Source organism: Epinephelus fuscoguttatus, linkage group LG16 (assembly GCF_011397635.1).
Source record: "Epinephelus fuscoguttatus linkage group LG16, E.fuscoguttatus.final_Chr_v1".
In the NCBI taxonomy this organism is placed as follows: domain Eukaryota; kingdom Metazoa; phylum Chordata; class Actinopteri; order Perciformes; family Serranidae; genus Epinephelus; species Epinephelus fuscoguttatus.
The window spans coordinates 24683489-24708461 of record NC_064767.1 but is presented as its reverse complement, the minus strand read 5'-3'; the positions used below and the strand labels follow the sequence as shown (position 1 = coordinate 24708461).

Sequence of the window (24973 nt, the reverse complement as noted above, 5' to 3'; positions counted from 1 at the left end):
AAGCAACAGCACAATTTTATGACTCCACATTCACCTAATCTGACATAGTGACTGTCAGAAAAGGCAAAAATGTTGTGTAGTGTGAACCACGGCATAAGACTCATAGACTAAGATTTTAAATCTAGGAGGCCACAAGGAATAGACATCTACAAGCTGGACTTTAAACACACAAATATCAGTAAAAACGACACAGGAGGATAAATATACACTTTTTGTAATGAAAAATTAGGGAAAAAAATCAAGAGAAAGATCCTTACATTGGTGTAAAAGTCTGTATGTTGCATCAGCCTTTATCAGATGTGACTCACACTATACAAATTTTTTACTTTCAGCAATGGGGGACTGGCTCGATGTGAACAGAATGGTGCAATAAGAGACATTTACAAGCCAGAGCCATGAAATAAAAATGGGGGTTTCACTCTGGGTAATCCTAAACCAGGTGTGCTTGTTTCAGGCAGAGTTTTAAACATACTTGAGCTCCAGTGTTTGCTGAACCAGCTAATGGTCAAGACTTTGCCATGTGTCATTATCTTTATTGTAATTCCTGCTGACCAGATGCTGGCTAAAATGACAAAAAGATCAAATTCAACAACAAAGAATGTTCTTTTTTGTTTGTTTTAAAGAGACTTAAGAGAGGTTCAAGAACTATTAAACAAGAAGAAGTTTTGGACATAAAAAATATCCAATTAAACAGTGTGTTTGTGGTTGAAAACATCCAAACTTAAATTATAGTGAGCAAGGTTTCCTGTTGTTTAACAAGTGTGTTTGTTTCTGTGAAAGTATCCTTGAGCGAGACTGTAAACCCCTCCCCCCGTCCCAGAGACAACGCTGCACCCTAACATATCTGGTCAATTTTTAAATGAATACATGTGCGTTTGTTGGATGGAGACATGAAAAGAAACAACATCCAGTACGCTCCAGTATTTTTATTTCAACAATAGGATCAGAATGAAATAAGATCTATTAAACAATGTTTTCAGTTTCAGTCTTTTGATTAACTGAAAAGTTTCTGAACTCGTTCCCTCGAATACTTTAGACCTCATTTGCACTTCATGTCTTGGAGTTAGCAGAGGATTGTGACCGCTTACTGACACAAGCAGCTGTCTCCAAAAGTTAACATGTTCTATCGTCCCAACTAGGAAGATGAACAATGAGTGAATCATCTCACTGGCTTTCAAGCTCAGTGCTACTCTTGTCTCCATATGTCAGCATGTATCATCTTTGCTTTTTACAGGCGGGCAAAAAATGCAGCTGGCGTCCCACTAGACCTTTTTTACTGTATCTTTTCATTTGTGGCCATTTGGCATATAAAAAAGCTATCCACGCTCTGTAGTCTTTGTTTCAATATTTTATCTCTTCGTTTCCTCTTCGTCTGACCAAAGAGAGCAAAAAAATCTCCTCTTACTGTAGTGGCCAGACAGCAAATACAGAAGTGGACTCTGCTGTCTGCTCCAGAATGTCACATTATAGTGAGACACAGACTGAGCTGAGACAGCCTTTCTGAAACCAACTGGCCTGTGTTCAACACAGCTGGAAGGCAATGAGCAGGAAGTTCATTCACAAGAAGTTTTTTTATTTAACCTTTCTGTAACCAGACAAAAACTCTTGAGAATAAAAGTCATAATGGAGTGGAGTGGAGTGGAGTGAAATGGAGTGTCTAAATAGGAAGTGAGGAAATAAATAGTTTGGGTCCAGTTTCAAAGTTGGAAGAGGCTTTTTCAAAGTCCCCCACCACTCACATTTGTATTTTCTTATGTTTAGGTCCTTAAAATGTCTGACCTTGACTGTACTAACTTGTATCTGTGCAAAGTTTGTCATTAGAGAAGTGTTTTTAAATTTCTCTACTGAAGGATGTTATGTCCGTTCACCTCCCTAAAATCTGAGAGTCAAACATGCACCGAGCAAGCTAGATAGGTACGTCACGAATATGAAAGCCAATTGCTGTCTTATTTTGGAAACACATATTGACAGAGGAACAGACTTTTACACAACACAGGCAAAGATATCTGAAACCTCCAGCGCAGAGCAAACTTAGCAGTACAGCAGAGCAGAGTTAGCATTAGCATTGTTAAAGTTTTCACAGCAAACGTGCAGTTTTAAATGTAAACCGGACACTGGATTTTCCATTCGCTATCAACCAAAAAGCCCATCGTAGCAGATATTATAGTATGTTTCTCAACCATTAACCCTGTTTCAGCCATTGCCAGTTAGCCAACATGCTAATAAACAACATGACTAAGTTTTGACGACAGTTTTGGTGCACTACAGACTCCTCATCTGAGTCTGGTTTCTCATCAAACTTTGTGTAAGACAGTAAACAAGCATACTGTGTTTCCCCATTCGGCCATCGGTTTGATGACAAAAAGCCTCTTGGGGCAACAATATTTTGGGAGGTCTGGTGCAGCCAGCAGTAGTTAGGCCAAAGATTTCCTCTTTCGTGTGCTGGTCGTTTCAGCTAAACTCTATAAAAAGCTATCTGCATATGAATGCAAAAACTTAAAATATAAAGCTACATCGTCATCAGACAATAGCCTCAGGTTCCGAGATGGCATTTTAGGCAGTGCATTCGTCCTCTTTTCCTCTCCACACAGACTGTTTACCTACAGCTTAAATGTGACCGGTTTATACTACTTGAACTACAAACGGAAACCAGCACGCTACTAATACCGAACTACCGTACCGTTGCCTACAGATTCTTGCAGATAGTATTTCCCAAAATGCTAGAGCGCTTGTCTTGGTGAAAAAAGGTATGATTTAGGATTAAACAGCTGGGATGTAACATGTTCATAACCTTTTGTTACCTTTGGACAGTACCAGGCTAGCTGTTCCCCCCTTGATCCAGAAACTGGCTGCTTGACAAATGATTGATTGATTGATTCTTTTTTATAAATTAAAATACAGTACACAAGTGGGCATACAGAACTAAAATTCATCAGGGTATCACAATCTTTTTCCTTTCAATTCCATTTTGGTCCTGAAGTGAAGGCAAGGAGGTGGGCAGGAACAGGGAATGACCCCATTTTTTCACACTAATACACCTAATTAACCTGCTGTAACTACATAGCTATCATAACAGTGTTATTAATCTTTTCATTTAACTCTTGTGGTAGCAAAACTACTATTTAATGAACAGTTTAAAGAAAAAGTCAAGATGTCAAGAAAGCAAAGAAGCATATTGCCCAAAATGTGAAACTTTTTTTTTAGATAAGCAACATATTCATGATGAAATAAATAAATACACTAATACAGGATACAGAAATACAGAGAACACCGTTTTTTGTCACTTGAAGCTACAAGAGGAAAGTTTCGAGGGGAAAACCTGTGTTCAAGAGATTACTAAGTCAGTTTTGATGTGCAGTATTTCACACTTATTATGCAACCAGCACTAAACTTGCTTTTCAAATAGCTGAGATATTTACAGAACTAGGGCTCCAACAGTGTCACATTGAAATAATAATGTGTTCTGTGATTGTGTCAGCCTTAATAAACATTCCCCATTCCTTTATTCCTTTTATTTTCGGGTGTTCCCTGCATTTTTCCTTCAAGACAGAATTTCCACATGCAGCTTCTGAAGCACATACATGGAACGCTGTGAGTCTGATTGTATCTGTGTTTCTCTGCCCACTGTAACATGCACCCAGATGCGCCCGTCCAGGGCCTTATAAATCAGATCTACCTACACTGTCAGAGGCAGATGGATGAACAGGCAGGGAGTCTGAGCTTGATAGATATACATTTACTGTTGCTTCCATTATTTGGGATCATTTTAATTGCCATCAGTATACGGATCGGAAGAGCTAAGGTTATACTGATGCCAACTTCCCTAGTTGTTAATAGAGAAATAGGAGATATTTAGAATAAACAATCGGGAGTGAGACTTAGCTTCAACAAAAATAAAACTTGAATACTTTCTATATTAATACTATGAATGCATAAGATCTCCATGTGATCATATACATAATTCACTTGCAATAGCATCACCACTAGCAACAAATGACACATTTCTTTCACCAAGAGTTCATGTGGTTGTAAGCTCAACAAACAGGCGGCCCTGGTGACTGGGTACTCCTTTTCCCACGTCTCCTGTGGACATTCATTCCCCTCTCAGTATGTACAGTACAGAACATCCTGGTGTGTTGGCATTTGTGAAGTCTGCACTCTACAACTGATGAATGATATCCTCTGGGAAAGAAAACACATCGCTCCTCATATCTTCAAAGCCTCAGCTATTGTTCATACCACTTTCTGTAGACGGATACTGTCTATCGTCCAGAATGCCTATATTTGACACACAGTGCTCACCACTGAAAATCCAACCCACATTGCCTTTTTGATCACGATCTTTTATTCCTGCTTTGAACTATTAATTTGTGGTCTTTTTTTCCGTGGTATTGAGCCAGCCCGCCTGACAATAACTTATATTACATAAGATGCGTGACACGCCATGCAAATTCTCAGTCTGATTTATGATCCCAGAGTTCCTAAAATGTTTTGAATGAGATTTTAATATAGTAAAGAGGAACAACAAATAAACAAAAACGCCATAAAAGATGATGCAGCCCACATTTTCAGCACTGTTTACCATGCGTGACCTGTCTTTGAAACTATTAAAGGTCAAATGTTTTTATTCTTTTCATAAAATGTGAAAACCATATGCTTGTAAATGACTTCAGTACCTATTTATCAGTGGTGACAGGATTGCATAAGGACATCTGACATTGCAAATAAATCTTTAAATAGAGAAACCTATGAAAACTGTTTCCTTGAAGAGACTTTGAGGAAAGATAAATAACTCACTTGTGAAGGCCCGGTATGACCCAGTGCTATATGTCTACAGCGAATCAGCTTGCAAGAACATCTGATTTCTGACCCTGAGGGTAGTCCAAACCCCTCAGTCCACATCAGTTTAGTTTGCTTGAGCCTCACTGACAAAGGTTGAAGGTTGCAGAGATGGAATGTGTTGGATTACAGATGTTTGCTGCAAGCGTATAAAGTCAAAAATGTTATCACCTTTTTGAAAAATGTGTGATTTAGCTTCAACTCTACTCTGCATGCTTACATGAGGAGTGTAATGCCTGGGAGAGTACACAGTCTAATGGTTTTGGATGGCAGTTGATGAAGAGAGCTGTGGTTACTAATGGAGCTGCTCTCTGACCCTCTTAAGTTTTAAGTAGCTATTTTAGCAGCCCAGGGGCAGGACCCAGACAGCTTGGCTATTGTTGATTAAGGTCATTGAGGAGGAGGTCATGGAGAAAGGAGACTTCTTGAAAATAGAGGAGCTAGTGAAATGAGCTGTCAAACGGTTTTGTGGCAGGATCTCAAACATTTTTATATGCTAAAAAAACACCAGTGCAGCACATGCTTTTGTCGCTGTTATGTGTTTGTGCTTGCTTACTTGGCTGCCTTTTCACAGAAACCCATTTGTCTTTAGGCTCCACACACACACACCTGCAAATCCTCTGTGTATCTAAAGGGCTGCAACGATCACCCGTCAAAAAAAAGATTAAATCCACCCCAGTTTAGTCATTGTCTGTTTGAGTCATCCTCAGACCTCAGCTATTGTGACTCCCTTTCCCAGCACAGGCATCTGCTTGCTGGTAAAAGATGATTTCTCCTGCATAAAACAGCTTTTAGTACATGGGAAAAAAATGTTGGACTATTGTTGTACCAAATGTGGTTTTTATCACCACTTGGCAAATGGTTGTTTTCTGAGATTCCCGCTGTTCGTATACTTTGAAAAGATACTCTGTCTTTACAACCACCTAAAAATCTCTGAAATCACCATAAAATGACATCGATGCTCCACAGCAGGTCTCGACATCCACCCAAGCATTCCCATTTAGTTTGCAACTTGTTGGGTTGTTTTCCCTTATTTATTCATCATGTAGGATTTGTGAAGCCCTTAAAGTGGGGTTAAGTGCAGCACAAATAACCTTGGCTTGAAGTAATATGAAATAGATTTGAAATGGTTTGTCACACGCCCTGAACCTACACACCACATCCTTGTAAATAAAGTGAAAATAGAGCCGTTTGTGAACAACTGTCTTGAATTACGATTGTTCCACCATATCATACATTCTACTTTGAGCAGCTGCAGATATGAATATGTATCATGAGCCTTATTCGGAATCCCAAATGAAGGGTTTCCTATTGCTAGTGCTGCTGATTGGCTGTCACAGCGTTGAGGTAATGCTCCCTCACCCTCATCTGCTCTACTGGCTGATAGAAAAAGATGAGATAATCCTCCCTTCTTGCTGAGAAATATAAAGAAGAAGTGATTGTGTACATGTGTGCTTGTCTGTGTACTGCATCCACATGTTGGTTAGAGTTCTGTGTGTGTGTGTGTGTGTGTGTGTGTGTGTGTGTGTGTGTGTGTTTGTTTAAATGGGTGTGCAGGGTGTGGGTTGATGTTAGTTTATTGATATGTGGTGCTGTATTAACGTGTAAACAGTTGACTCACCATGACTAGCTCTGGCAATCCCCACTTCTGATTAAACAAAGTTATATAACAAAGTTCAGGCCAGGAGGCTTCATGTTTTCTGTGAAACATGGCAGGTATGGAAAATCAAGAATTTCTATGACAAACACAATATGGATCTTGACCTCTGTGATGCTAGTCGTCTTTAGGGAAGCAGGTGTGCTGTTATGCAACTTGGTCTTCTAAACAGAGAGCTGTAAAAGGAGAGTGATGTGTGACACAGTTCTTGGTAATATCGTCCACAAGTGTAAAAGCTGAACGTGATGTCATGTTTTTTTTCTCTCCTAGCTGCTGACTGGGACCCTGGATGGGAAACTGAGACTGTTTCAGTCCAGCAGTGGGGTCCGTCTGTCTCATGACACCAGTGCTGAGTACAGCATCCCCCACATGAGTGCTTAATTACAGCAGGCTGCAGCGTTGGCCATGCAGGTTTCATTAAAGCAGTTCCAACCCCCTGGCTAGGATTTTACTGGGAAAGGAGAAAGTAAAGGTTTTGTTTTTAGTTGTTGGTTAAATGAGGATCAAAAATAGCTACAAGTTTAAAGTTTTTGTTTCGTTGTTAAAAGTGTCCTTCTGCTTCTGTGCTTCAAACTTAAAACAGAGCCACACATTTCAGCTCATATTAGTCAAACTTTCAATATGCACATCATTAGACCACTTTTCTTTTGACTGTGATTCAAAGGGATATCAGGGGTTTGATTGAATATCTTTCAACATGTTCATTTAACCACATTATTGTGATGCAATGTGTGCTCAATTACAGATAATTACGACTAAATTTTGCCAAAAACAATTTTATCAGCAGTTATTCCCATCCATCCTTCCACACTCTGGATGGTCAAGCATCAGATTTTGTTTGTTCAGTATGTGGAACAGATGTACTTCTATATCACTGGCTGTGATCGCTACTTAACAGATCATCACATGGAGCTATGACATCAACTGGGTGCAACCTCTTTGGCTGCCAGACACACAGATGCTACTACTGTTCAGACTGACACACCCATCCACATTGTTTGAGCTGTACGTTTAGTCTTCTCTCCCACAGTTGCAACATGTCAGCTAACATAAACTATAGAATTTGTAATATGTAGGTCAGTTATAAGATAGACACTTCCGTCATGGTTACATGCCTGTGGAAACTATTTAATGTAAAATATTTGTCTATTTTCTGTACAATATATGGCTGTGCTGCTGTTTTGTTTTGGAAGTGAAAAGGTGTTCCTCAAGGTTCTACTTTAGGACCACTTCTGTTTTTATTTATGATCTTCCATTTTACCTGAGTGTTATTAGTTATTCTTATACCATTATATACTATGATGTATACACTGAAACTATTATTTATTCGTCACATATTTAGGAGACGTTGCAATGTTACTTTAATATTCTGCAAACTTTGTTGTCAGCTAACAAAATAAATTCTTAAGTAAGTCTTACACAGTGTTCTTTTGTATGAGACAGAACTTCACCTCATATCCAGGTCTCTGGTTTTAGTTTGTAACGATGGTACCTCTCTCCAGAAAGTTGATAAATTAAATAATTAGATATATGGGTTTATGGATTGACTCTTGGACTTACTTTTAAAACACACATTGATCATATTATATTTAAAAAAAAAAAAAAAAAAAAAAAGAAGTTAATATTGGTGTTCGTGTCCTGTATCGTTCCAGACAGGCTTGCTTCACTATTAGAGATATTGGACTGTGCTTGTTCCTTTTTTTTTTTTTTTTTTTTTTTAACCAGTCTACGTCCTCTCAATGTTCTCAATGTCATCTTTAATCATTTCTCTGTTGTTTTGTATTGACGTGTATGTTCTTATGAGAGCATGTTTTGGTCCCTTCTTAAAAACAAGGTAATAAATTTCGAGGTGTTTATCCTAAATATAATACATTTGAATAATTGAATACAATAAATTGACACTTGTTTGTTTTGGGATCACGTCAACAACCAGACTGTTTATATGCAATAGTTACTATTGGAGTACATCATGTGTGCTTTCAGGCTTTTCCTTCTCAAAAGTATAATTCTCCAGTTAAAAACAAATGTATATATCCTGAGGACATTTCACTGGCAACCACTTTATTTTCTTAAATGTTTAGAGATCCAGACACCATTTCTACTTTTTCATGCCCAGAAAAAACCTTCTACTATTTCCTTCTATGCTTCCATTATCACTGCCGACAAGTTTCACCCCACAGCTGTCTTAAGAAAGGCAGGCGGAAAACTCTACCTATCTAGAATGGAATGAAATTTCAAGCGTCACTCATCCCCCCATCCATTAGGAAAAGATATTGTATTTGACGCATTATCTGACGCTGACGCTGATGATAGAATGATAAATCCACTGATAGGCTGCCTTGTCTTAACTCTCTCAGACGGAGGTGAGTTTTCAGAAGACGCATCCCAGCCTTGTCCCCCGTCCAATATTCTGCGTTTAATTTACTCGGTCTTCTTGGACTGTGTGCTTTAATTGATACCGAGGCAGACTGCCTGTAAAGATTGTTCTCTGTGCACCACCAGCCTCAGCTCAGTCAGATGAAATATAGCCTTGAAGTTTCACAATATCAGCTGCCAGGTTTCCTATCACAAAAACTGATGTTAAACATTAAAGAAAACAGAGCTGAGGCTGCATAAGATTTATGGGGTGGTACCTATTCTTTGGTCTTACGCCACATTATGCATATATATGTGTGAGTGCATGTTTTTTATGCTAAAAAGATAGGTATGTACTGGCAGGGCTGATTCTGCCCTGTCATGGTGAGCTTTAGTGTTCCTGCAAGCAGAAGAGACTTTTTACTGGAACAAAACGTAATAAATTGTCTTGAGTAAATTTATGTAGCCATGTTCTTTCTCCATTTTAATGTGCTGGAATGTGTGTGTGTGTGTCTCCTCTTGAATGAATTAACCTGCTACTCTGAGATTCAGTGAGCACACGTTCACAAACCAAATTGATATATCGGTGTTCGCGCGCATTCCTTGTCTGTGTGAGGTCGATTCAGGCGCACTCCCTGCATTGATCTCACCAGTAAAGAATGAAGTGTTTATACTTGCAAATAAAAGGATTTCAAGTATAGCCACACCCGTACATCCTAACACAAAATGGTCCAAAGTTTGATCTCTCACAATACTTTATCATTCATTTTATCAAAGAGAAGAACTTAGTCTGCATCCAGCTTTGCAGAGTACGAGGACAGCACAGAACAGAGCAGAGTGTCACATTAGGAGAAGATACAGTGCACAACTCAGACATTCATTCTGAATCTCAGCATCATCTAAAACTCAAATACAGTCTGTTCATGCCTGCAACATGGCCTGTAAAGTGTTGGTTCACTGGCTCTCTGGCCTGTGGCCTGAGCACTGAATGCTTCAATCTCCCTCATGAGCACTTTACATAAAGAAAACCAAGATATACGTACATCACGAGGCACATGCATTTTAATGATCCCCCGAAGACTTCTGAGGATCTCTGCTCTTTTGTTTTCATGAACTCAGTGCAACTTATAGTCAAGGGAGAGGAATATTTGTGCACATGTCAAAACCTGCCGTCAAAAAGCTTGTGCACGTGTCACACAAAGCATATGTTCTGTGAGAAAAAGAAAGAAGTAACCAGACTGATGGATATTAAAAAGATAATCACTGACATGAGTGTGTTTGTTTTACGAGGTTTTATTGCTGACTGATAGGACATAACAGTGAATCAGCTTACAGGCGGCCTACTTGATGAAAGCTTTCACATGCTGCCTTTAACACCTGGTGTGAACTAATGCCAGAACCAGACTACATGACATCAGCCTTGCCATTAAAGTTGTGGAGCATCTGCAACTAAAATGAGCAACGGGTGCAACAGTTGCTCATTTTACCATATGTGATGTGTTATAGTGGAAGTCAACAGAGACAGCATCTAGGACACGTCACAGCATCCCAACTGTCCCAGAGACAATCTAGGGACTGTTTTTTGCCTCTTCTTTTGACAACTCTGACATGCTGATTTAATACTGTCTGTAGCCTTCTATTACTTAAATACATTTACATTTTGTAGTTTCAACAGCAGCACCAGTAGTTTGCCTGGAAACCTGTAGTTTGGGCAGTAATAGCCACTAAAGCTAAACAAAGAAGGCAATGCCACCTGCAGAAACTTTAGAAACAGAAACTATAAAGAGAGAGCTGTAGGGGAGAACCAGGATGGAAGTATTGGGGATGTTTGCAACACAGCCCTTTTCTCTTGTGATACAAAAGTCAGGAACTTGCCAGGAAGTCTGCAGGAGGCACAGCCCTCTATTGAGCCTGCAGCTGAATATCAGCTCGATCCCATCAGTTTTGCCAGTTACAGTAGAAAAAAAAAGACAGAAAACAAAAGAAGTGTTTTCCGTTTTTAAGGTAATGTGTATTTGTTGAAGATTGTGAATGTATTTCATCTGTTCATCTTTTGTGCTAATCACAAGTGATTATACACTAAGATGAGTTTGACAGAATAGACCATTCATTCATTAATTTTCTGTAATCGCTCATCCTGTTGGGGGTCGCGGGGGGGCTAGAGCCTATCCCAGCTGACACTGGGCGAGAGGCGAGATACACCCAGACAGGTCGCCAGATTATCGTAGGGCTGACACATAGAGACAGACAACCATTCACACTCACATTCACACCTACTCCCAATTCAGAGTCACCAATTAACCGGAGTACCCAGAGTAAAGCCACACTGACACGGGGAGAACATGTATGTTTATCATGCTTCTCCACACAGAGGGCTCCCCCACCCCTGGTTCTAACCAGGAACCCTCTTGCTGTGAGTCGACAATCCTAACCACTGCAATTCCTTGCCACCCATCATACAATTATGACATTAAACATGATAAATTGATTTGTGAGGAACATGGCCATTTGCTTTGTGGACTAACTAAAACATTGATGAGCTTTTTATGCCAGAGATATAAAGTGCTCACTTGTTTTGTGTTCGATTTATTGATTTAGTTTCTGTTTCGCGCCTGTGTTTCTTCCATCTTGGCAGAGAGGGGCAAAAGTAGCTACACATATCATCAACCTGATTGCGTATGACTCATTTATCCAAAATGCTGCTAAAATATGGTTACTCTAAATAAATGCATCCTCGTGCAAAGAGGGAAATATTAACAAAAATGTTATACTTTTGTCCCCGCCCTCACCTTCTGTGCTATATTTGAAAAATATGAAAAAGAGCTGTGCAAAACACCAGTGATATACATCAGTGTATGCCGACATCAGTAACAGTGACATTAAAGAACCACTGAATATGAAAACACTTTCTCACTGGTCTGCATGTGGAACATTTTCTTACCATACACATGTTCATGTTACTATACATTTCTTTGTAAATGCTTTCATGTCTTGAAGACATGACTCAAGTGTTAGCTGGCCTGTGTTTCTCCTTATGTGGTGAACAAATTACACAGAGTCATATTTTTGGCTTGAATGGTGCACCACATGTCCCAGTAACTCTTACAGGGACTCTTTCTGACTACAGTATGCAAGGTAACTGTAAAGGATGAACTTGGATAGTAGGCTGTGAGAGCAACTAGTAAATATTAGTGAAATATCCAGATGGAGCCACACAGGAAGAGCCAGACAGGGAAATCAGTGTCTCTGTACTTGACTCTGTCCCGAGCTGTTCTGGGCTGCTGTGTGCAGACGACGACGGAAATACAGATTAGTAGCAGATGGTGTCATCCAGGGTGCAAGGCATAAACATTCGAGTGCTTAACACTCAGATAAATCAACACAAGACCCTCGTGGAGTTAGCGGGAAAAATGGGGAAAACAGGAGCACGTAAGACGAGGTGCCAGATTGCTGAAAGAGACTGGGGGCCAGGAACCCCGTGGAGCTTTTGAAATCACCATAAATATTAACTCTTTGAATAACAATCCTGATCTTTAGAGAATTCAGTTTGCTCCATTAATTCCTGACTCTCTTTTAGTCTTCGTCAGCAGATAAGCCATATTTGAATCCAAACAAATGCTGCTTGATGACATTTTTGCTGCATGTGAGTCAGAACCTCTTTGCTAAGTGCACACTGTTCCGTCAGAGTCTTCGTAAGGGTTAAGATAAGTCGTCAGCTCCATTAAGCCAAGGTGCAAGGGTTAGATGAGATGATAGTTTGGCATCTGAATGTAAACCATCAAGTCTCTGCACATTTCTCAGGCCACATCAACCTAAACTCCAACCTCTCACTGACACAAAGATAGCATTTCGACATCAACCTCTACCATTAGCAAATTCCTTTGTTTTTATGACTGAATTTATTTCCTCAAAGAGGCAATTTTATGTTTTCTTCTCTAATCGTGTTTAACCAAACTGGAGAATTAACAGCACATGTGGTTTGAGCTTCACTTCAGTGTATGGATGTGTTTGGTACACATGTCTCTGTGTGTGTAGCGTGTTAATCTTTCTGCTATCAATTTGTGATATTACTGTTGTTACGTAAAACTTAGCTTTGGTCCTTAATCTTTCACTTCTGCAGTAAAATTGACTAACAAAAGAAGCGTTGAAGAGAATAATGTGATCAAAGTTTTTCCTCAGGTTTAAAATGTTGGCAGAGTTTGAAATGCGTCAAAGTGAGCAATATAAAAGCCCAAATATATCATCTGTCTTTCTGTGCTCAAACTTAGTTTTCAGGTTGTGTGGTTGCCAACCAACCATGGCTATCACCTGTCTGACTAACTTAAATTTGAGGAATAACTTGTAACAGGTTGTGGCATTACTCTGTTTCATATTGTGCCAGGTTTTCATACCCTCGAATGAACTCCAACTCAGCAGCAAGATTTTTTGTCTCAAAATCTAGTTTGCCAGCACTGAACGCGCTGGCTATTGTGGGGATGTCGACAAATGTTATTTCTTCACCATGGCTGCATCGCACTCATTGTGCTTAAAACTCTTGTGTACAGACAGAAGCAGTATGCCAGCTACAAACCTGGAGTTAATAACGAGCAGGAAATTCTCCTCTGGAACATTTGGTATTCTTCAACATATCATTCCTGCTAACTGCACCTATCCTCAGTGTGTTTTCAATGATTGTGTTCTTGCATCAGAGTCCAAAGAGCAGTACATTCTCTTCTCAATTTGACAACCCAGGTGCCTCATTTAATAACACTGACAACAGCAAAGTCATGTCCCATTTTACTGTTGAAATTATACAAATATGCTATATACATATGTGTTCTTTATTTAACCTTTACTTATACAGTGTACACTGGCTACATGCCTTTTACAACACCCTATTATAAGTTAAGCAGACACAGATCTAAAAACAGAAATCAGACGACATGCAATGTTAAGGCTCATTGGAAGCAGTCACAAACAAGTAGTGAAAGGTTCATGAGATGTTCCTGGAGTTATAGAGAGATACAAGCATTTTAGCATGGGGCTTCCACTGGAGAGTCTTAAGTATGGGCTGCAGTGCCAGTGCAGCATATATGAGATTCAGGATGGCAATTTTCCAATGAGGACTTTGTAGATAAAAAAAAACAGCACTAATGGTTGTTATGTCCCTCAGACAGGGGAGGTCAACCATCTTTAGTGTATATCATGCAGCAATGAGTGTTGTAATTATCTCCAGTATTAAACCTGAGGGCAGAATGATAGATGTAATCTAGTGGCCAAGGCAGCAGCATGCTGACATGAGATATGAGATCTACTTCAAGAATCCGATTTCTATATGTCAGGGGGAAACTGCACAAAAAGCCAGGCTTCTGTTGTAATTTACTGACATGCATTAAAATGTGATATTTCAATGTGAGTTTCCCATCAAGCCAGATAGTAAGATAGTTGCTTTCTGTGACACCTCTCAATATTAGAACCAGTCAGAGACTCCCCTGGTCTTAGTTTGCAATCAGCTGTACCTCTTTAATAGACTTTTTTTGAGAGCTCTAAATTCTGCTGAGTCATAAGTCCTCTAATTCATGATATGAGATGACAGAACTTGTCTTAATATGGCTGTTGAAACCTATGTCTCTGTCCATAACCAAGATTTCTGGCCTCATTTAACATTAGTAACTGAAGCTGAGTTCTGACTTAACTCTTTTCCTGGGCCCCAAAAACAGTTAGTTCAGTTTTATCTTTGTTTAATTGAAGAAAATGTCGGCACATCCAATCACCGATTGATTTAATGCACCTACTCAGTGCTTGCATCAGACCATAGTTACCTGGTGCTACCATTATATCAGTGTGTCTGCTGAGGTGGCGCTCTCTGTTTCTAAGGTTTCTGGCATGTTGTGTTATGTCTTGTAATTGTTTAGAATACCCTTGCCTCTTGTACTTTGCGGTGGGAACAAATGGGTGTCACAGGATGTAAAATGGATTAGATATGAAAAGTTTTAGACCCGACTTGTTAAGGCAAAGTCCACTGGCCTTAAAAAGATGTCTGCGGTTGAAATTGTCAGTGAATTTCACTGAATGGAAGGCACATCCAGTTTAAAGACAGGTGCTCAAAGCCAACAATCTGCTCAATCTTTCAACTCCTATTGTAACTGGTGGTGGAAGGCAGCTGATAAACACAGCTGTATTTAAGGAGATGGGTGTGTTCAATAGACCAGTAATGTCTTATTTCAGTGCTTCTGATTGTTGCTGCACAATGTCTTTGGTCCCTGTGTGCACTACGATGTTTTTCACAGTTGCCAGAATATGTTGGATTCTGTCCGTCATGTCTTATGAGACCATATCCGTGGGAAAGCAGTATATTTGTGTTCTTTATGCTTCTGTTTTTTTACATTGTTTACAACAAAATCAAGCACAAGAGTTTGAGGCACAGTCACTAGCTTTCCCTGTAGACCTTTGCTTTCAGAAATACTTTCAGCCCTTACCTTGCTGTGTGCAGATGAGAGGTTATCTAGGTCATCTGACGGAGATGCAAATCTGTTTTCAAGTTGTACGCTTGGTTGTAAGGGAGGCTCAGTTCTCCCTTTTGCAGCTGTCCACAGCTATGTCCTATTAAGCAAAGGCTCTCTGCCTGGATGATAGTGCGGGCCATCCAGTAGGGTTGCAAATCTCAGGGCACTGAGTTCTGGCTATCCCTCATCCTCCCATTTGCAAGGGAAGTTATTTATCATTAAGCTTTGCACCAAGAGCGATCCAGAGAGGACTACTACTTGCAGAATTACTGCTTGACAGGCAGCCCTCCTGATTCTTCAGGAGTTATTCCTTTGTCCACAATTGTTAGCGATGGGTAAGGGCTAGCTTTGCAGTTTAAAGAACAAAGGGATATGGACTTTTCAATTGCAGTTTGAATGGTAAAAAATCCGATCCTTAGGGAGATATCAATGTCTGAAGTAAAAAAAAACACTGTCTTGCCCACAATTTGAGGAACATCAGGAAAGCTGTAGGTGCGTGATTTCAATATTATGACCCAGGTTAACATACTCTGAACATTTGATCTAGGGTAAAAACATTGCTGAGAACATGAAACCATTTGAAAGGGATCATTAATTAATCATATCAAGAGGATACTGAGCTTGGGAACATAGATTTGCTCCCAATTCTTCATAGTCTTCTTGGTGCAAATCAGACGAGTGTTCAAATTTTCTTGTTGTCCACTGTTTTGAGTCAAGCCAAGTCAGTTTAGCCCAACTGTACAAGTCACAAATGTGCCTCAAGGGGCTTTACAATGTCTACAGCAACCTCTGTCCTTTGCCCCTTGTCCATGACAAAGTGGATTAATTCCCACAGACAGCACAGTTGTCCACTTACTTCCACATTCACTTCTAACTGTTGGATTTGGTTTCAAGCACTGTCATTTTCAGTAGCAGTTTGAGGAAGTCGTCCATGAAGAGGAAGTGCATCTGGCAGCTAACTAGCAATCAGGCACAGCAGAGACCATTTCATTCATATAAATGGTAAACAAGAGGTCCCAAAATGGATCCCAGCGGCACACCCTTAGAAACCAGCAGGAATTCAGACTTGGCCGTTCCAACCTTTACACACTGATGGCTGTTTGATTAGTTACAGCTGTCCTCTTCAAGGCAAACAGAGGATAATCTGCGAAGGCCAGAAATGATCGACTGTATTAACTTTTGATAAATATGTAAATATAGAGGTACAGATTCTGTTATTCAAATCAGTAATTAAACCATTCAGGATTAAGGTAACAGCTGACATGATCCTACTATTGCTGTAAAACCAGACTGATGTTGACTTAGAATACTCTGGATGTTGATTAGTGATTCCAGGACCTTTAACAGTCGGGACAACTTGGATATAGGACAATAGTTATTATGGTCATGCCTATCCCCCTCTGTATTCAGGAGGATCACATGAGCCCATTTCCAGACTTCTTGGACTGTGCAAGATAAAATAAAGAGGTTAAAAATATATGGAATATATTCTGCAATAACAAGTGCAGAAAGCTAAAGAAAGAAAGGTCCCAAATGGTCCGCACCCATCGACTTCCTAAAATCTATAGCCTGAAGAACAGAATGTGCACTAAAAAACTGAATAAAGAGCAAATAACTGGCGGTTGTCATGTGTGTATGGCTGTTGCTATGTGGAGGAGGGGTCCCTGTAGTCTCAAACAAATGGCCAGCTGCAGACAAGTTAGTGAAAGCTGAGCCAATCTCATCTTGACTTAATGCTACAGTATATGACTATTAGAATAAATGCTTGGAAAAGAAGGAGTTGACTTTATTTTATATCATAATTAACTGACTTCCAGAATTAAGGTGTGTCCGGAAGTATCCTCACTTGGTCCCTCTAGCTGCAGTTGTGCATTTATTCCTTGGGCGGCTCAAAGCTGGCCAGTGGGTTGCATACTGTGTATGTTTGACTTCTCTCCCAGCTCCCATGTCAGGAGTAAGCAAGGCACTAAGTAGTCAAACATGTCGTTGAGGAAATAAGGGGGCTTTCCATCCCCCTTGTTAGCAAAATAACCAGAATGCGTCCCCTTTGTTTTCAGCTATCCCAGATGCTTCCTATAAGGACCCAGACCTAAAACTGATTAATCAGTTATTATTAAATTAAATTATTTTATTTTATGTGAATCACATTATTTTATCATTTGTATAGAAATATTCAATTTTGACTGAGGTGGGTTTTTTTTTGGTAATCTCATGTGATGCTTCTCAGCCAATCAAATTTGTGCATTCAGATAAACATTGCAACTGAGTGAGTGAAATATGTATAAGAGAGAGAAAAGACAAGAAAAAACAGTCAGAGAAAGAGAGAGTCAAAGAAAAGTAATTTCACCTGACATTTTCCCTTAAGAGAGAAAGTAGATAGCTCAAACTGAGCTTTTTATTAAGAATAGACAGACTCTTAATTGTTCATTCTTCCTACAGGCAGTTTAAATCCAATATTTATCATCAAATGTTGTGAAACCATGGAGATTATCAAAAGTGGCAATGTGACGCACTACTATGAGACACTGCAGAGCATCTTTTGAACAAACAGCTTATTAATAGCAGAGGAATGAGCTGAAGAGGATCTATAAATTTACACTGCGGTTTGGGTGTCATTTGTCCTGACATTTATCTCAAGAGCCAAAAATTCAAAGCATTTTGGACCAGAAGCAGCATGAAGTGTTGTGACTGGAAAGTGTGATCTTATATAAACTGCTACCACAACACCTCTGCCAGTTCACTGGTTGTTTTTTACTTTAACCGAGAAACCGTTGTTTTGTGTCAAAAGCCAGACCAATCAGTCAATTTAAACTTAGTGGAGTGGGCGGATTCAAAGGTCTGAACCCAGACAACCACTTCATAGTCCTTGTATCCTTTTTTAACAATGTTTTAGAAAACACTGTCATATCAGAGCCGTCTGGGACACCAACATATTTAGATTATCAAGCTTTTGATGAAAATATTCAGACACATGAGATTATTAGACCTGCGGCATGTCAAATGAGATTTAATATATGTTCTAAGATATATAATAATTTTTGGGAATAAAAGATTGTAAGAGATGAAGTGATTCTTAGAAGAGATTTTAAATGGTTGAAGTGAGGGTGCTGGGTAACTGGGTGTAAAAAGTTCCTTACTTAAACTTTCATCAGTACAGTTTTTGGCCACTTGGTAGCAGCACAACAGGGTGTAAACACAACATTTACACCTTGGCAAACACATTAGCAAACAGTTGCTTGTATACATAGGTAGGAGACACAGAGCAACATTAGCACAACATTTATCAATGTTTTGGTGTCCACCAACACCTCAGAAAATATCTTTTTTTTTTTTTTTTGAGCTGAAAGATGTGAAAATGCTCTGTAGCACTGATAGGACTTGCATAGTAATTCTGTGATTTTGTCATTCCTACAAAACTAGAATTACTTACACTGCACAAAGTTATTTGCTCCATTTTAATTTAGAAATATTGATTACTGCAGCTTTAAGTAAAAGTACTGAACAAGTAGCAGCATAATGTACTCAGGCTGCAATCAAACTGCAGGTAAGTCAGATTTGTTTGTCGAATCAGATCTTTAAGACTCGCATTTCAAACCACCTTCAAATGTGTTTGGATCTGATTCATAAAACTTATATTTCATGTGGTTTTTGCTGTCCAGACTTTCTTAAGGGACCAATGTGTAGGATGTAGTTAGCAGCCCCTTCACAAATAGCATCGGAAGATTTTTTTTAATGTGAAGCTGCTTTGGTGTTTTTTACTGTTTTAAATCACTAGGTCCACTTGTTTTGGAGTGGTGGATAATGTATGTATTAAAAACTTCCTGAACGTCTGGATCTTAAGTTATCAGAAAAAAAAGGTGAGCACTGAGCACACATAAGCAGTTGCTGGTCCAGTGGCCCATCTCTGACCAGCTGAACAGTGTCAGAGAAACACTCGTTTGTAATGTGAAGTTTCAGCTGGCTGTTATCTGAAATCCTCCCTGCTAGATGCCACGAGATGTTGTCAGTCTGAGCAAGGCCTTATAGTCTCAAAAGTACAATTACTCATTATAAAGGCAAAGTGACTTTGTAAGTGTTAGTGTACACTGTATTATATTACTGGATAATTGTTACAAATTCATTCATGTGTAAGCAGCATTTTATTGGTGTAGCTGATTGAGGAGAAGCTTTTTTTAATCTTAATTTGAAGGATAATTTGAAACTTTAACTGTCAAATAAAGGTATTGGAGTTAAATGTATAGTTTGTGCCTCTGAAATGGAGGAAGGTACAATAAAGCAGAATAAATATACGTAGCTATTTTAAACCACTGGTGCAGGGCTCTTTGGTGTGAAATGGATGTGGTACTTTAACATAGTTATTAACTTGTACATTAACATGTTTAGTTCAGAGTTTGTACCGGCAATGGAGCTCCAGTTATGCTGCAGCACCTTCTGTGCCCAGGGACCCAAGGCCAGAGCTCCTCCTCCTCCTCCTCTCCGCTACAGTGAAGAGATCTCACTCTCACTTTGTTCTCCCTCTCACACAACGCTGTTCATGGTGCTTGCTTTCACTGTCCATACACATCAATCTTTCTCCAGGTCCCGTGTTGTTGTTCCCTCTAGATTTCTTAGTCATACTTGCACACGTTTTCTGTAAAATGAGCCCAGAATTCTTCCACTTCTTAAGCGCTTATAAATTTGCTCAATATATCTTACTGCTCTGCCATGACTCCACACATCTCATCAGCACAAGGAGGAAAATGGGAATCTGGAAGTCATTACCAAATGATTGCATCTCAGAAATGAAAATGCAATTGTGAGAAAAGAAGATGGAAGCGAAATGGTGATTGTTCTCATGTAATCCTGCACCCATTAACCTAAATGTAGGTACGTATGAGTCAAAGTAAAATAAGGGAAATACTGCTATAACAGTACTTTCTTTTATTTTATACAGTATCTCACATTTATTTAAAGTTCAGAAGCCCGAACTTTGTATTTTTAGACATGCAATTTGGGAACATTTTGCTTGTGTTAAAGTCCAATGGTTCAAATACACATCTGGGGATAGGTCGTAGCCCGTAGAGGCCTGATTACATCATTAAGACAAGCGACGTTGCATGAAGCTGGCAGTGTTTGACCCTCGCTAAACATGAGCAAGCAGCATGCAATTAATGGGGTTCTCACAGCCTGCTTTCCTCCAACAGTCCTGCAGAAAACAAAGGAAGTAAACAAGATTCCGTCTGTTCATCCTTCCGCTTAGTATACTGGCGAAGCACACAAACAAATGTTTGGCAGGTCTAAAATTCAAGCATTATCTCCTGATTTTGTATTGTTTATCACAGTAACATCGAAGTGTTCCCTTGATGATGTTATGATCTCAGGCATAATATCACCCAGGAAATATTCTGTTGTGTTGAATTTATAAATCATGTATCAACAAACCCCACTCACATAGGTCACATATAAACCTTTGAGAGGAGAACAAGTCAAACACTGGTTATCTCACTTTGATGTAATGCCGGGTCGTAGCCAAGGTATGTGAGCCATTTTTATATGAAAACTGGAATTAGATGATTTGAAAGCAAACAGGTGGCTTCCTGGAAACAAGTGCTCTATTTCGGCCTCTACATACTGGACTCTGTAGATGATACGAATTATCGCATAATACCTACCAGGTAGTGTACTGTTATATAGCACACTTTGCTGATGCTAGTGCTCCACTGTAAAGTCCTTGATGACTGCAAAGTTCATGTAATCCCAGTTTGTTGAAAGTGTAGGATGACGAGTGGACAGCATTAGTGTGTCAATATCCAGTTAGAACTTCCTTCAAAGCCAGAAAGTCAAACTGGAAGTCCTGCAGGGTTGTGATTTCGTGATTAATGATGTGTACAGATCAGCTTGAATGTTTTCCAGTTTTCGAGCTCCCTTGTCGACACCTCAATTTCCTCACAAAACCTATGAGAACAATTCATGAAGCTCTGTTCTGTAAAATGAAGCCTGTCGAGTGGCTCAAATCTTGTAATTTACTACCTGCAACAGTCCATCTCAGTTCAAAAGGAAATGTTCTGTACTGTATGTCCTGTTTTAGAAGTAAGATCAGGACTTTAGACAGGATTTTTAGGCAGGACATTCTGGTGATAAATTAAGAAGCAGAGGGTTATTGTATCATCACAATGACATATTATGCGTAATGCAAGAATGTCAGACTTAAGTGGTCAAAAATGTCATAACATAAGCCAGTAAATACGCACATTTGGTGTTTTTTTGCTATGTATGTGCAAAAACTGACACTGGTTCACACAAAAAAATCTATTTTGCAAGTGAAGATCTTTTTCTGCACGACTTTTCCATATCTTTCTGCATCTAGAAGCTTTGAATGATGGTTCATCTGGTGTGGCTCCATACATGCATGCTAGAGAGACACATCTTGTCTAAAGTTTGCAGAAAGAAAATAAGCTAGCACACACGAGTGTTTAAATTGAGGGAAGAGACAAAAACAAATGAAGTCAGTGACTGTGAAACTGTTTGGCGAAGGAAACACTATAATATTTTGACAGTGAAAATTGCTATTGTGAGAAATCTTGAAGAAAACGCCTGAAAACTCCAATCTTTCTTTTTTAGGCAGCATCACTGAACAGTTGTCTTCAGCCATGCTAGCAGTTCTGTGTGGTTGTACTCAAAGGTACATGTGGTGCTTTTAGCTAAATACTACAGCATTTCTTTAGCTGGTTTAGCTGGTCTAATGTTTACCATGTTGACCTTCTTAGTTTAGTTTTAGCATGCTAACATTTGCTAATTAGCACTACACACAAAGTGCAGCTCAGGCTGATGGGCATTAGTTATGCAGGTATTTGGTCATAAACCAAAGAAAGCTATTGGACAAATTGAAATTTTGACCTGACGATAGCACAAGATGGCATTTCAATGTATCCTGAATGTTTGAACCAAATTTCACAGAAATCAAATCAATAGATGATGAGAATCTTCACTTAAAGGTCCAGTGTTTAGGATTTGAGGGGATATATTGGCAGAAATGGAATATAATATGACACGTTTTCTTTCATGCAAAACCAAATACTGGCTCTAGGTAGGGCCCTTCACATTTTCGTTGGCCACCATAGTTAGCACCCCCTTTGCGATGACAATGTTGAAAAAACACAGATTTTTTTTAAACCTGTAACTGCTTTATTTATTGTTTTTACAGATTTAAATCACCAGGTCTGTTAGTTTTGGAGAGAAAGAGAATTCTGCAGATAATTTGGCTTTTGGTAAAAAAAAAAAAATAAAAAAAAAACCCTGAACATCTGGATCTTAAGTTATCAGAGAAAAAAGGTGAGCACACATTAGCAGGTGCTAGGCTAGCAGCCTGCCTGCGACGAACAGTGTTGGAGAGACACTGTTTTGTTATGTGAAACTGCTTTGTTCAGTGTTTCTACCAGTTTTAATCACCTGGTCCGTTTGTGTTGGAGAGGAAGGGACCTCTGTGAATAATTTGGCTCCAGGTAAAAACCTCCTGAACAATGAACACTGAAGGAATACTAGCTGGGAGATGTTTGAGCTGTTTGCAATGCAGTCCTCATGGCCAGATGCCACTAAATCCTCCTAAATCTTACACACCGCTCCTTTATGATCACACTTGTCAACCTCATGGTGGAGCTCGAGGTAAAGCTAGATACTTCAGTCTGGACCAGAGTAATGCACAGATTGACAAAGTGAACCACACTGCCATCCTTGAAGCCACGCAGTTGATATTCCAAGAAGATTTCATGCTTGTCCCACCCATGTGCACCGAGCTAAGACTTTGCACATAAGGTGCCATATGAATAAAGTTTGATTTATCTGTGAAGGAAAGAAAGAAACGAGAACAAACTGGAGTCTTCCAATGATAAATCTATCTCCAAAGTTGACTATATCAAAACAGGGAGGGGATCAGTTACATTGGCTTTTGATCAACAAAGATTCATCTGATGCCATTTCCATAACCACAAGCAAACTAACTTGTGATTTTGAACGACTTTAGTCCTACTATAGTGTGAAGTGCACAGTAAATCAGTAATAAGGGCGGTAACTTCCAAAGAAAATGCTGCTTCCCGCCAGATATTTAAATGCATACTGTACATTATGGCGCAATTGTCATGCAAACGGAGTCGTCATTCCATTTGGGAGATTATACAATGATATTTTACAATGCCAGCCATTCTGGCCAAATTTGTTTCATTGGCATGACTCAACTTTTGGCATGATAGACTTAAATGGGCTATTTGAGGTAAATCTTAACTAAAAAGGCCATTTCACCTCTTTATTTTCATCATTCCCAGAACTATTGTATTTTACAGAGGATGTGAGATTTGCATGTTACATGTGTCACTCTCTCCAGTTCTCAGTACTTTAAACATTTCAGGTGCCAGATTTCCTCTTTGGATTGTGCTCCTGAGTCACACTGAACGCATTTTTTCTTAAAAACACATAAACCTCCACGGTGAAGTCACAACTTGGAGAAGAGAGCTGGAAACTATCGTTGTTTATCAACCTAACTGACATCCATCACCTTCATTTCACGACTCCTCCAGACCTTTGGTGTGTCTAGCATTAAAAGGGGAGTCTGTGTTTCTGTGTGGATCTCTACTGGGTACTGGGTAAGTGTTGGATCGAGGTGGAGTCCAAATGACCCAGAAAGTTTTTTAAAATATCTAAAAATGATGGAAAGATGGGCTATGCGAACTCTGTATAGAGTGCAAGATATTAGAGCAGTGTGTTCTTTACTCTCTTTATGGCACAGTTTGGTGTAAACAAGTCTGACATGGATTTGTTGCTACCTTTTGTTCTTCTCCTCCCATTTATAAATATTACATGACATCAGATGGATAAAATTAAATTCCAGTTTTTACTTCCACTGCCTACATTTACTCTGCTGTTGCTCTGCATTTTTTAAGTGATAGTGAGGATGCCAAATTTGACTCTTTCATCTGATTAAGCCTCATTTCTCAATACTAACTGTCAAACACGTAAAAGTGGGTAAATGTGGATTTTAGAAATGAAATCACCATCATAGTAATTACCAGACTTGGTAGGACATACTTTTTCTTACCTTCATACCTTCCTGACATTTCTCCAAGGTATAGAGCGTATGATGGTATTTGTGTCTGCTGTCTCGTGTGTGACCCCCTATTTTTTTTCTACTGTCTACCCTGGCAAAGGCATGACCCACCCTACTCTGCCTCTGATTGGCTAGTACCTGTTGCCTAGTTGGTTAGGTTTGTTAGCATGAAAGGTGAGATTGGTCAGGGTTAGGATAAGAATATCAGGTTAAGACAAGCAATAGGAAAGTAGGGTGGGTCATGTCTTCGCTATAGTAGGGTAAAAAAAAAACACTACCCCATGCCCCCAGTAAGTACACTGGTCTTTGATGCCAAATTTTGTTGTGGTCAAACAGTGTAATTACACCATCACATGATAGTGTAATTACACCATCACATGATACCCTGTGGCCCAAAAAGACTTGGCAAGAAAGAAGCTCTTTATATCAGTGGATAACTTAACATTTTTCACAGTCCACACAAAATGACTTGTTTCACCAGCGGGATTTGATCCATTCAATCCAATAACATTTGAAAAGTTGAGGAGCCACATGATTAAATAATTGTATCCCCGTTTTAGT

General features: G+C 39.3%; 1 protein-coding gene across 1 annotated transcript in view; it reads left to right on the top strand.

The window, feature by feature from the left end:
- Window positions 1–8474, top strand: part of wdr27 (WD repeat domain 27) — a 49669-nt gene extending 41195 nt beyond the window's left edge. The window contains exon 24 of the mRNA XM_049600445.1: window positions 6767–8474. Coding sequence (XP_049456402.1) covers window positions 6767–6877 — 111 coding nt within the window. The 3' untranslated portion in view covers window positions 6878–8474. The remainder of the gene's footprint in view (window positions 1–6766) is intronic.
- Window positions 8475–24973: the final 16499 nt, after the last annotated feature.